The sequence below is a fragment of the Xiphophorus couchianus genome, chromosome 12 (assembly GCF_001444195.1).
Source record: "Xiphophorus couchianus chromosome 12, X_couchianus-1.0, whole genome shotgun sequence".
Lineage (NCBI taxonomy): Eukaryota > Metazoa > Chordata > Actinopteri > Cyprinodontiformes > Poeciliidae > Xiphophorus > Xiphophorus couchianus.
The window spans coordinates 4,678,660-4,693,011 of record NC_040239.1 but is presented as its reverse complement, the minus strand read 5'-3'; the positions used below and the strand labels follow the sequence as shown (position 1 = coordinate 4,693,011).

Below are 14,352 nucleotides of genomic sequence, written 5' to 3'. Positions count from 1 at the left end.
GTATGTTTTTGGAGTGTCAACCAGAGTTTCTCTCCCACTGCTTCTTCCTATCTTTTTAGATTACTTTATGTTTGGTTCCCATTTTCCTTTATCTGTCATGAATTGGTGCGGTGGATGTGGTTGGTGAGGCAGACGCAGCGGACCCAGGTAAGAAGAATAATGATGTTTAATGATGAAAAGCACAGTCCAAACAACAGGCAGCTCGCACATAGACGTATCGACAAAACATTGACAAGGACCCGACGAGGAACAAGGAACACAGGTGGAGTTAAATACACAGCGGGAAATCACAGAACGAGACACACCTGGGAACAATCAAGGGGAGGACAGGACAACGAAGAGACTCAAGGACACAGAAAACTCGAAATTAACACACAGAAAAACACAGATCCTGACATTATCATTTCTTGATAAAAACATAAATTCCTTCATAGTTGCAGAAGTCTGGCTCAAACAGATAATAAATGCTGGAAAAAGAAAACTAATCTTTTCCATTTGTCATAGTTAGTTTGAGATGCAGCATGGTCTGTAGCGTCTCCTGAGTCCCTCCGCAATAACTGTTTTAGAAACATTTTAGAGGGAATCAGGCCATGCTTCATTTGCTATGCTCACAGTGTAACAGAGGCTGAATAGAAATAAACAAAACAACAATTGATTTGCCAAAATATGTCTGTTTTACAAGGACTTAAAGCAGCTTACTTTCTCATTCTGAAAGAAAGATGTTTTTTAAGAGGAAGGGTTGTTAAATGATGCATTGTAATTCAGACCACAAATTATTTCAGTAGAAGCCTGTAATTCTACCAACAGGAGATCCTCTGACCTTTTCACCTTTCCTTCCTCTAGATCTGGAGTAACAAGAAACTTCATCCAAGCTCTAAAAAATGCATCTATATTCCTATATCCCAAAGCTAAAACAGTTTAATCAACATAAAGTCTGTAAAGTGAAAGAAACGGTCAGGAAACGACTAGTCATCAATCTTTCAGTGAAACTGCACTGTCGGCATTCCCTGGGACAGAAAACTGTGATTTTAAAAAAAACCTGCTCAGCCTCAGATCCCCAGTTACCGCGCGAGCAACGAACATGACTTTTACCAAAACCAAAAACACGCAAAGATTTATTATTTAGAAGAGTGAAAACAGAAACGAAGGTTTCTACAGCAATCTGCATGTTTGAATTTTTTACATTTGTTTTCTATGAAATCAGTTCTTCTGTTCCAAGATTCCACTGCAAAAACACAAAACCTTACCAAGTATTTTTGGCCTAGTTTCTAGCGCAAATATCTTAATAAGTATATTGGCAGATTATTTCTATTTTTTCACTTGTTAGTTTTGTCTTATTTCCAGTGCACCAAGAGTTTGAAAATAAGTTTTTATGTTTTTGCAATGACATGTTTTTGTGGTAACAAGTTTTGCTGCTTAATAAGACGTTAAACCAAACAGTAAAAGATAAAAGCTTTTGTTTCATTGCAGATTTTACTTTGTGATTTAGTTTCACTTGTGTTTTGTTCATCTTCTGCTCCACTGCTGTAATTTTATTCTTATTTTAAGCTCTCTTCACTTTAACATCCCATCTGACGTTTGGATGTTCCTTCACTTTCTCCGGCTGAACAGAAACTAAACTGCAGTTATTATCTTTGGACCTGAAGATGAACAATCGAGATTCAGCATAGTTTCAGTTATTACAGCTAGAAACTAGAGATCAGGCCCGAAATCTGGGTGTAGTGATGGCTGTTTGTTTGATTCTATTGTCTGCCTCCTCAAATAAAAGTTTTGAAAGCGCAAAGTATTCTCATACAATTTCTGAGTTTGAAAAGTCAAAAATTTCCTAGAAAAAAACTCAGAAATTTCAGATCTGCATACATTTTCTAGAAATAAGCCTGGAAATTTCAGTTTCAGAAGTCTAAAATATTTGAAACTCAGTTTCAAGAAACAAAGTGAGATTAACTTTTTTTTTCTCAAAGATTCCCAAAATTAACCACCAAATTTCATTTTTTTCTAGCAAATATTCAAGTTTTCAAACAACTTTTTCTAGGAAATTGTCAGAATTTTAGTTTTTTTGCCAGAAATTTACTGGGGGGTTTTGTCTGATATGCTATAGTACATTCATCTGAAGGAAAAACTTTTGAAACTCACTAATTTCCAATTTTTTTCTCAATGATTTCTGAGATTAATCTAAAAAAATGTGAGTTTTTTTCTAGAAAATGTTCTACTTTTGAAACTCAGAAATGTTGCAAGCTTTTTTTTAATTTACCCCTAATATGCCTTGTACCTTCATCTGTATTTGACCTTTTTGTTATTCATATTATTTGACATGTCTGACTGCTTTCTGGATTCTGTTATCTGCCTCCTACAAATAACCCAGAAGTTTGGAAAGTTCAAAGCATTCCTATGCAATTCGAGTCTGTAGTTGGGGATAAAATGAAGTTATTAGTGAAGCATTCTTCTGCTGAATTGATTAATTCGGTCGGTCACACAGGTCTGCATTGCTTCAGCATGAGCCTCTCTTACTCTGCCCGTCTGTTTGATGATCTAGAACCCATTACTTGATATTTGGCTGCAGGAGCGAAAGCGGCGTCATGGCGACAGCTGGATTTATGGACGGTGGGCGCCCGGCGATCAGCCACTCATTCGTCATGTCCTTCCAGCCGGCCCTTTAATTGAACCAGAGGCAGCGATGTTGAATCGTTTGAGCTGAGGGACAACTTTTAAACTCTCAGAGTGGCTCTTGGAATAACATTGCTAACCATGAGGCTGAGCAGACAAAAAGCTCCCGCTGCACATCAACATTTATTGGTTGCTGCACAAACTGCTACGTCCAGATGACAGATAACACACAAAGTCACTGTGTGAAGGCTTAGTGATTGGTAGTTTAAGCTGTAGAAGTTTAACTTTGTTGACCATTTAATTTAAACCTAAATTTATTTGGGATGAGATTGTGACAGTTTTAGATGACTTAACTTTTTTTGGCTGAATTTCAGTGTAGAGGTAGAATAAAGGATTTATGGATTTTTTTTTTTGGCCTGAAAAAACCTGTTCAAACCCAGAGCTAATGTGCATTCTGGCTGGTTCAGCTAAGAGTGCACAGCTTTAATTATGACTGTTCACATGTGGCTTTTAAAAGCAGCAAAAATAGTAAAATCTGTTCCTATTCCTAAGGCAAATAGATAAACCCTCTCTCTCATGGAGATCTGCAGGTTTACCAGTAGAATAACAAACATTTTCAGTTATTAAATGAGCTCAGATAAAATTCTTTTTTTTAGAACTTTTTGCAAAATGACAAATATTTCATTAAATTGGTTCAGACCATTTTGTCTGTCTAGTTTTGTCAGGTTACTGTGCGATTCCCCACTTGAAAGGGGTAAAACCTAACTGGATTTCACTCAAAGAGCCTTCAATTTAGCTGATCCATCTTTGTTTTTGTATGATGGTCACCGTAGTTTTTAGCCTTCCAGCCACATAGGTGAAAAACCTAACAAGAAACAGAAACATCTATTACATTTTGAAATTAACAAGATAAACACTGTGAAATAAACAGATTTCCACCCCTTTAAACCAATTATTCCAAAAGCATAATAAATAGCAAATATTTTATAGTAAAATTCAACACCAATAAATAAATTACCATATTTATCAACATTTTGTTAAAATGTATTTTTATAGTTAAAATTCTATTCAACATTTATTCATTTTCACTTTCTACCATAAACAATAAACACCAAGTGTATTTATTTTTTCTTTTAAAAAAAACAACTTACTAGCTTGACTTCAATAAGATTAAAACTATTAGATATAACAATCAATCAGAGACCATGTGCTGCTCCAACGAGATTCAGGAAATGAGCAACAGCGTTGTGAGGCTTACCGGCCGTCCTTCACAGTTTGCAAAAAACGAATTTACATGTGCTACCAGCACTGTTTGTTTCTCGTGCTGCGGCACTTTTTCTAACAGGAGTGACAGGTCAGTCACACCAAAAGTACCTGGACTCTCTGGTTGCTAGGAGATTGAGTCCACCTGGTTCTCATCACTAACAAGCAGAAAGGTGCAGCATGGGGGAGTGGCCGCCTGGCAGTTCGCCAGAACGTTGTCATTTCCTGTGACAGAGTTTGGCGTTCCATATGTAGCATCTTTTAAATGAAGTCTTTGCTTGAACTTGTCCTTTAATGTTTTACGTGTTCGATATAGAAGAATAAGTACACTGAAAAAAAGAATTCCCACTTTCTTTTCTCAGAATTCTTAAATTTCAGAATTTTGACTTTTTTCTCAGAATTCTAATTTTAATTTCAGAATTATGAATTTGACCTCAGAAAAGAAGTCTGAATTCTTCCCTAATCCTTTTCCGTAGCATATTTATATTTATATGGAGCGCTTGTGAATCCATCGCTGTTAAACCTTAAAGGATTAAATTTAATTTCACAAGCCACTGAAAGGTCACTATGAGTCAGTTTCAAATCTTTACTTCCATGACTCTGAGCTTCACACTGTCTTGTTTCGCTGTCAAAAAAGAAGTGTAAGGCTGAAAATAGCTGCTGACATAATAACATGAATTATTCCTGCTGTTATAAAGCGAGGCTTCATTGAGCTCTGCGTCGTATGGAAGGCTGTATTGACAGACGTTTCCCCCAGAGGAGAGTGTTATTCCTGCTTTCTGAAGCATCTCGGCCGGCTGCAGAGCTCTTTAGTCACTTTGTGTCTCCAGATTGAGTTTGCCTCAGTAATAGCTTCGGTTTTTATCAGCACCTCGTCCAATTGTGACCAAATTCTGTTTCGCTCGCTTGGCGTGCTGCTTTCCTTCACACTTCCCTGCTCTAAATGACAAAGTCCGACCATTGTACCTGACAGCTAAACAAAACAGAGGCTGGTTAGTGTTTGGCTCTGCCGTTTTCTTCCTGATTGGATTTTAATTGAATCTGCGTCGCGCTGACTGAGTCCTCTCCTCTTTCTGTGTTAATCCGGACAGAATCGACTTGAGGATGCCGGTCGTTTCTGCTGTTTGTGGTTCATTCATAGAGGCGCTGTGTTAACTGGGAGCTTTCCATTTCATCTGCAGTTTAAGGATGTTGAGAAAAACAAACCGCACTGTCAAGTTTTAACGTTTCATGTAGATTATAGGTATAAAACCTTTATTGTGGGAACAGTTTTTGCACAAGTTTCCATGAAGAATTAAATTTTTTTTAAATCTACCTTCACAATTTTTAATTTTAACAGATAGGCCTGTCACAATAACAAATTTTGCTAGAAGATAAAGTATCCCAGAAATTATTCCAGTATTCCGATATTACTTGAGACTGTTTCCAAGTAATGTATTGATAATGGCAAAATAAAGCAAGTTCACCATCTGAAACATAAATAAACTTTAATTTTGTAAAGAACACAACACTGGAAGACATTTTAGATACTCCAAATGAAACAAGATAACCACAAATAACAAAACTAAATAAACACCACTTACAACCAAAACCATAAAACATTAGAAAACGTTTATTGTACTTGGCTTCCTCTAAAGTAATTTTTAGATTTAAGTTCTACATTAAATTTATATTCTCTTAAATTCTACAGCACTAATTTACTTGGCAGTTTTTTGTGAACTTTCAGTTGAATAAAGTTCGACATCTGTGTCGAGGTTTTGTTTGACTGTTGAAAATTCTTTCAATACAGAGATGTTTATAATCAGGCTCTTACTTTGAAGGGCTGACGTCTTTTAATGCAGCACTTCCTTTTACTGTCTCTACCCTCCCCCTCCCCCAACAGCTTTATTGTATTACAGTATTTATTTAAACATAAATATAATATCTGAGGGCCTGAAGTTTTTATCAACTGTTGAGGAATCAGTGGCGGAACTGAGCAGAGGTTAAAAGGCCAATTTTGGAATAAAAAGACCCAATTCTGACTATGCTCAGCTCAGAATTGAAATGTTTTCTTGCTGAAAACTGAACTGAAATTCACTGTAAGCTGTGAGACTGCCCAGTCAGTTACATACATTTGCAGCTCTGCTAATTTTACTCGCCTCTATTAAGGGAGACATGAAAGACCGTCAGGGAGCCATAACAGGAAACATTATTTCTGACCACATATCAACATGTTCTCTGGCTTATTATTAACCCCAGTGACACCACTACCTAATTTAGGATATTTTATAATGAGCCGATTTTACCTTCAAATTGCAAAAAACTGTAGCGAAACTCCTGAAGGGAAACGGGGTAATTAGTTTATTTTATACGTTTTGGCAGCCTAATGCCATATTTTTCCAAATATTCAAGCTGCTGCTGGGGGATCAGAAAGTTTGGCTCAGGAAAGTCATGTAAAGTTTCAAAAGACGGTGCTATCTGAAACCCTTGCCTCAGCTTTTAAATTTCTTAATTTAATAAGTTGTGCTTGGAGCTACAGGCTGCAGAATCGCCTGATGATTAGCGCTGCTGCCTGTTTGTATGAATTTCCACCAGAGACTCCAACTACTGGCCAGTAATGTCCAACTAAAGAGTTACCATCCTGCAACTTTTAGATGCATTGTTGCTCCAACTCACTTGAATCAAAAAGCTGAATATTCTCACCAGCTGTCAGTCAGCTCTGCAGAAGTCTGGTAATGAGCCAATCCTCTGATTTAGGTGTGTTGGAGAAGGAATCCATCTAAAAGTTGCAGGATGGTAGCTCAGAAGGACTGGAGTTGCTCTAAAAACAGAAAGTAGACAAAACTGCAAAAAGATACTCTTAAAATCTAAAATCCTAAAGAATGAAACCTAAACTGAAACCATAATAAACACAAAACCACCCACAAACTAAATCAGTCTACTTGCAAAAATCAAAGGCTGACAGAATCTGAAGCAGAATCTGGTTTTGTTTGATTTCTTCTCATTTTTCTGAGTCTGCCAGATTAGAAGTTGGTTTAAATATTGCTCTTCCCTCTTCTGTTTGTCCAGAGATAATAAAACCATTCACAGAGGTCTTTAATGCAGAGAATTCAAATAAAACATCATAATACATCTGGTCAGAGCCATACCTGGAAAGTCACAGTTAAACATGTTAGAGAAATATTATGTATTTCTCAGGCACCTTGTGCCATTTTATAGCACAATCAAGTGCTATAAAATCTTGACTTCAGTTGTTATAAAAATGATGCACATATCAAACATGACTTTAAAAAAATTTTACTTTCTAATTTATCTCCTTGAAATTGGGCCTCTGTCTCTTTAAGAAGCGAGATCAGTGGAAAAATAACGTTAACCTTGCAGTTTTTGTAAAAACTCCGTAGAGTTTAGTGCTCCGTGTTCAGTGGGGACTGTCACAGTATTAAGCAAGTTGTTTTCATGTTGCGGCTGATACATTGCTTGTCTAAGACCTCCTAATGGCCCCAAACTGTTATGTGATGCTGCTTTGTTGGTTTCTGTCATAGTTTATTACCTCAATTAGCCAGCTGTGCTGCCAAAAAAGCCTCCTGCTGTGATTCAGGGCTGCATATCTTCCCCTAATAATGACTAAGACCCCCATGTGCTGGTTATGTGGGGCAAACTGCTGACTCTGGATGTGTAAGCTCAAAATAACCCAATAAAGCAGCATGCGGCTATCTGTCCTGTGCTTTATGTTGATGGATGGATGCACACTCATCACAGCTGTGTGGGACACACAGTCCAAACAAAAATAATTCAGATTTTTTTTTTCAGGTAAACAAGCTAATTAAGTTAATAAACAATAGCACCTGTTATTTAATATCCTGTCAGGATAACCTCAGAGAATACCAGGAGAAAACAGTTGAGGGTTTTAGGATGTCGAAGAATGTTTTTTTAAAACTGTCACCATGTTGTGACTGTATAATATGAGACAGATACTCTGTGAAAAGATCAATCTCCTCTCTCTTCCCTGAGCTATTATTATTATATTGTTGATCAAATGCACCGCTCCCAAACAAAAAGAACCAATCAGAGCCAGGAGGCAGGGCTTAGTGCTGCCAATCAATCTTGTTTTTCATTAAAATGCATTAAAAGAGGCAAATAGACAATTCAATTTCTTTCTCAAATAAAGAGATAAACTGTTAATTGCCTAAATTCAAAACAAAGCATGCCTGATCATTTGATACTTTGATATTTCTAACACCAACATGTGAAAAGCTCAGCACTTTATGCTTGACTTAGCATCAGTAAAGTGTAGCAAAATGTGCTTAATGGGAGATTATTTTAAACCAGGCTCAGCTAAAACCAAGATATAAATATGTTTATATTTTTATATATTTTTGTACAGCTTGGCTTGATTATTGCTCTAAGTATGTTTTTATTTGGCCTTTTTTAGTCTGTATACTTGGTTAACAACTAATCAATTACTAAATTAGTTGACAATTACTTCAAAAATTGATTAATCACGATTAATCAGTTTAATCGTTTCAGCTCCTAGTTAATTTTAGTAGAATACAATGCAGCTCAGTTCTGTGTAATTAAATGCAGTTCAGTTTAATTCAGTAAATTAGGTGAAAGGTCAAATGCTCAACAAGATGTAACTGCGCAAGGTAACAATACACAAAACTGTGAAGGAACATATTTACTCTAACTTAAAGTGGGAGAACTGAACATTATTTATTTGTTAAAACTATATGACTGTAAACTTATGGACTGCGCCTGTATGGTTTTTATGTTTTGTTTTCTGAAATCATTTCTCTTACCAGGTTCTGTTTTAAATAAAACCTGACTTTATTTTTTCTCTGTCAGATTCTCAGTTTTTCTTATTTTTATTTTTGAGAGGAACTTTGCAGAACTTTTAATTGGACTTTAAAAGTCTGAAATTAAGTGTATAGTTACCAAATCGACCTTTGTGTCTATCTAAACTAGTTTTTCTGTTTTGTCGAGGTTCTGTTTATTTTTCATTAACTTATCGTCTGGGTTTTCTGATGCAGTCAGGCTGCTGAGCTCCGACTTTAAGACTTAAGGGATTTGCCGTCGACCAGTGAAAACAAATAATCCCGCTGGTAGTTTCCTCTTCGCTGCTGGTGTTTGTTTGCAGGCGTTTTTTGTAAATGTTAAGCCTCGAGGTTAAAGCCATATGTCCTTTAACGGATCTGCTTTAGTCCTGTGGAGCAAAGCCATGAACGGACACGAACGCCACGGCGCATGAGCCTCAGAATATTCCTTTCATGAGTGGGGCATTAATCTTTCTTCTGAATCAGATTCATGGTCTGAGTGATGATATATTTCAGCATATGCGGGCACTGGAATATTGATTTAGTTTTGGCTTTAAGCTACTCATAAGACATTGTCAGCCAGGTGGGATGAGCTACTGCGACCAGCAGGCATGTTAAAGTGAGCAGAGCTGATATCTGCATAGTCTGCCTCTTTTGTTTGTCTCTGTGTCTCACTGACTGCGACACTTAACGGCGATAATGCAGTTTTACTCTGCTTGAAGCAGGAATCTTGTTCTTTTTAATTAAAAAATTATAATTATAAACATTGATAAAACTTGTCAATGTTTTATTGACAAGTAAAACATTTACTTGTCGCTATGTTGGGAGAGTATATCTGTCGCTATGTTGGGAGATAAAACTGTCGCTATGTTGGGAGAGTATATCTGAAAAATGCAAAACAATTGCAAACCAACCAATTAGAGCCAGGAGGTGTGTCTTAGCGCTGTCAATCAACCTTGTGTATTGCTAAATGTGCTGATGTCGGAGAAACAACTTACTGTTACGTAAAAACTGTTTATCCGCCATTGTTGATGGCTATGCTAACTAGCCTTAGCATTCACAACAGGCTATGTTGGAGTGAACCAGTTGTAGCGTAGCAGAGAGGATGTGAGTAGGTGCATACATGAGAGTGATTGACAGCGTTAAGACCCTACCCCTTGCCCTGATTGGCTGTTTCTGACTGATCTGTGTACTTAAAAATATATTTTGTCACAACATAATGATAATTTTAACAAGAAATATGAATGACATGTTTTTTTCTAAAAGTTATCTACTGTAGCTTTAAGGTTTTTCAATCCAAATAAAGCAGATTTACCCAATTTGAAGCTGGAATTAACAATGTTTTGGTCTTTTAACTTTTTTATGAAATATACATATTTTTACATTCAGTTAAAACTGTCACTATGTTGTGACAGTATAATATGATACAGATAATCTGTGAAAAAATCGAGCTCCTCCATGTTCTCCCTAAGCTACTGAGCTACTTCACGTGCAAAAATGCACCACTCCTGGCTAAAAGCAACCAATCAGAGCCAGGAGGTGTGTCTTAACGCTGTCAATCAACCCCTTGTACTGCTAAATGTGTTAATGGTGGAGAAACAACTTACTATTCCAGGAAAAGTACAATAGATTGTGAAGCTCTATTGTCAAAAGCCACATTAGAAATATTACTACTGCCAAAAGTGTTTTTCTCGCTGCAACATTCCTCAAGAGCTTCAGTTTAAAGAAGAAAAGCTCCTTGCCTTCACAAATAATAATAAGTTGATTAATAGTTGTTTTCATGTTTGTCTCTGCAGAACAACACATCATGGCGGCCCGAGGCGTGTCAGGAGTGTACCTGCTACAGCGACGTTTCCATCTGCAGGCCCGTCCACTGCCCAAACCCCCAGTGTGACTTCCAAAGGGTGAGCACTTAAAACCCACAAGCTTTTCCATTGTTGTTTGTTTAAAAAGAACAAAAAAATGTCTTGAAGTTAGGAAGTCATCTATTCTGTGATGCATTTGGAAGACAGACATTATCTAAATGTCTCAAGAAATCTCCTTTAATCTTTTTAAGTTCCTTTTTAGAGCTAGCAAATGATTAACTTTGTGCTTCTTTTCACTGCTAGAGACCTTGATGCATGAAGTACTGTCCAAAAGTCTTCAATCATCCCATTCTTACATAAAAGCAGACGATCTTGTAATAATTCAAGTGGTTCTCCAGACTTTAAAAACGTCTTTGAAGGCGTTTCTTTGACAGGGGACGTCTCAAGTCTGTGTTGGATTTCTTTGTTTGTAAAGACAAGATTTCAGATACTGCTCTGCAAAAACACAATATCTTAAATATTTTTGGTCCAGTTTCCAGTGCAAATATTTTAGTGCACCTGAAATTAGATATAACTAACTTATAAGTACCTTTTTAGAAAGATATAGGAGCTTGTCTTAAGCCAATAATTCATTAATATAGACTAAAACTTCTACTGTCAGATTATTTCACTTATAATATGACATTTTTTCCAAGTTATAAGTGAAATAATCTGTCTGGAAACTAGACTAAAATACTTTGTAAGACTTTGTGGTTTTGCAGTGTACTATTCTTCTAGAGAAATAGTTTTATTTATTTATTCTTGTACTTCACCAGTTAATTTTATTTTCATGTTTTTAAAAAGAATTTTTACAATTTTGTATCTTGATTGATTTAAAGGATTAGACCAGGGGTCACCAACCTTTACAAACCAAAAAACAATTTTTCCCTCATTGGTAATCATTTAAATTCTTGTTAAGGTTAATGAACACCTGCTGTAATGATAGTTTATTTTCAATTTTAAAAACTGGATATTTATTTGTGATTTGGGGTTTTAGAACAAAAAAATAAAATTTTTCAAACATGAAGGAATTGTTCCAAAGAAAAGGAAAATGAAAAACGAATTTGCAAGTTTGCTGCTAATATATTTTTAAATCTTTTTTATTTATTTATTTATTTTTTTACATGTTTCTGATTAAAAAGGTTTCTTAGGTCTCCAACATGTTTGGCCAAAGTTGCAGCTCTGGGTTACAGACCCTTGACTGATAAAAAGACCTTTTAAATTCCTGATGAGCAGCGTATTGACCAACACTACTGGTCAATACGCTGCAAAATGGATGGGAATATTGATCAAAACACATCTGTAATAAAACAAAAAAATCATTCCGGAAGTAAAAAGTTTCTGATCTCAAATGTTTGCAAGGCTTTCCTATTTATGTATCTTATGTCTTTTCTCTGCATGGAGCTTTTTTGTGCAGCAGGTTGCAGCTTTAGTCACATTTAGTCCCATTGAATCAAGTTTCATCTCTGCTGGAACTCCCTGAAAACATATTTTAAAAACAGTTATCTCAAAACTCCATCTATTCCTCTTTTCCATCCCCTTCTTCTCCCTAAATGGAATTTTAAACATAAAGCCTGCAGTAATGGCTTCAGATATGATCCCCACGCTGAGTTAAGGCAACAATCAATGTCTGATGGATTCCGCTCTGCTGGCTGGCAATGCGGCGCTAATTAAAAGTTAGTCATCATGCTCAGCAACCCATGTACCCCCACCATTAAGAAAGCTCTTTAAATCTGACTCCCCGTCACCCAAACCGATAAAACTGTGGAGATCGAATCATCTGCCAGGCTCAGAATAAATGCCTTTCTTTTAAAATCCCCATCTTGGGTATTTGAGCGCACATTTATCTTACTTTTTCTGTTCTCTGCAAACTGACCTTTCTGTAGAGCATCTGGAGATTGTTTAGTGCTGGTTTAATAGTTATTCGAAGCAACCTGTCATGTGAAAAACATTTTTCACACCCTGGGGCTTACTCTGGACATTACAGATAAAAAAAGAAAGACATACATTTATCAAAAAAAGTACATTTGATATTTATCATCAGGAAAAAAAAAAGTTGGGTAACTTTTTTTCTGTGCAAGAGAAAAGTAGATTTTTGCCTGGTTGACCTTTTAGGCAGGCCTGTGACGACACTCTTGCATTAATATATTCATAAAAAGATAAACAATTGTGAGTTTCTCTAAATCTTGCTGGACATCAGTCCTTTATTCCTGGAAATGTTCTTCAGGTGATTAAAGGCCGACTTTGTAATTGTCTTTATGTGTTTCTGAATGTTCAGGTCAGAGTCCATCACTAGACCCAGATGATAAAACTGTGGATGATACAGACAAAAGAACAAAGACATTTAACAAAAATATGTCTGTAAATATGATCACCAGACAAAAATATATAAAACTGGGTAAATGTTTTTTTTTTTACTTTTCAGTTTGATAAATGTTACATTTTCAATATGGAAAGTGTTTGGTTGACGTTTCAGGTAGGCCTGTTCGTCTTTAGTCAGTGTAAGTAAAGATAAACACATTGATGAGTTTATCAAGATTTTGTTGTCCTTTAACCCTGGAAATGTTCTTCAGGTGATAGAAGACCGACTTTGTAACTGTCTTTATGTGACTCTGAAAGGTTAGGTCAGATTCCATCACTACACCCAGATTTTGGGGCTGATCGGCAGTTTTTAGTTGCAATAACTGAAGCTGTGGGTTGACTCTAGATTGTTCCTCTTTAGGCCCAAATATAATAACTTCAGTTTTGTTTCTGTTCAGCTGGAGAAAGTTATGGAATTGGTTTGTTTTAAGCATCTGTTCAGAGCATGGAGTCGACAGGTGACATCATAATGTAGAGCTGTGTATCATCTGCATATTTATGGTGACTAATCTTATTATTTGTTACCACCTGAACAAGTGGGAGCATGTAGTTATTAAATAACAGGGGCCCCAGGTAGGAACCTTGTGGTACCTCACGTGACTTCTGCCTGTTTTGATGAGAAACAGAAGTTCCCTCATGTTCTTTGGATAAGACTCAACCCAGTTTAAATGTGACCTTTTATGCTTTTTTAAAATGGGTCAGGATAGGTATATTAGCTACACAAAACATTATTTATTTATTTATTTATTTTTTTGCACAAAATCATTCTTAGATGATGAGATTTCAGTCTGATCTGTTCTGTCTAGAATGAGCTGTTTTAGGGCATCCTGTCACTTTAAATCAAAATAAGCTGCTGCTGGCCCCAACTCAACATTTACACTTGCATGTGAAAATGGCTGCAAACAGATTTTGAAAAGCAGAAGTAGAGCCTCCTGCACAACCAACAAGAGTACAGCAAGTGGTTTCTGGATGATAAGTCAACAACAAGACCTTGTCTTTTCCAGTAGCCATTTGTACAGCAGCAAAGCCAGCTGACCAAATGTGCCGGAACTCAACTTGGGCTGCTAGGTAACAAGGCTAGCCTTGGCAGGGGTTGCTAGGTTACGCCGGAATCTGGAGGTTTTTGAAAAAGCTCTTTAAAAAAGACAAAATAAATTCTTCTTATTGCCATAAACAGCTTGGTTTTCTTTTTTTTAAGCATTTGGCCTGTTTTTAGAAGCAGTTGATCCCCGAATGGAAGTATAAAGAAATGCAAAAAGTGAATTTTGCATCATAGTTCCCCTTTATGTACCAGAATCAGACAATCTTACCCAACTCTCCAGTCATTTCAGTGATATTTTATGGTCAATAGTGTCAAAAGCTGCACTGTGATTCTTCCACAATCTGTGTTTATGTGGATGTCATTGAACACTTTGACGTCAAACCGGTTGGGAAATTGTTTAACTGTTGAAACACAACTTCTTCTACGACCTTGCAGATGCATGAAA

General features: G+C 36.5%; 1 protein-coding gene across 2 annotated transcripts in view; it reads left to right on the top strand.

Moving 5' to 3' along the window:
• fras1 (Fraser extracellular matrix complex subunit 1) overlaps positions 1-14,352 on the top strand; it is a 292,855-nt gene that overhangs the window by 77,702 nt on the left and 200,801 nt on the right. For both annotated transcript variants that reach the window (XM_028033228.1, XM_028033229.1), the window contains exon 3: positions 10,457-10,564. In XM_028033228.1, coding sequence (XP_027889029.1) covers positions 10,457-10,564 — 108 coding nt within the window. The remainder of the gene's footprint in view (positions 1-10,456; positions 10,565-14,352) is intronic.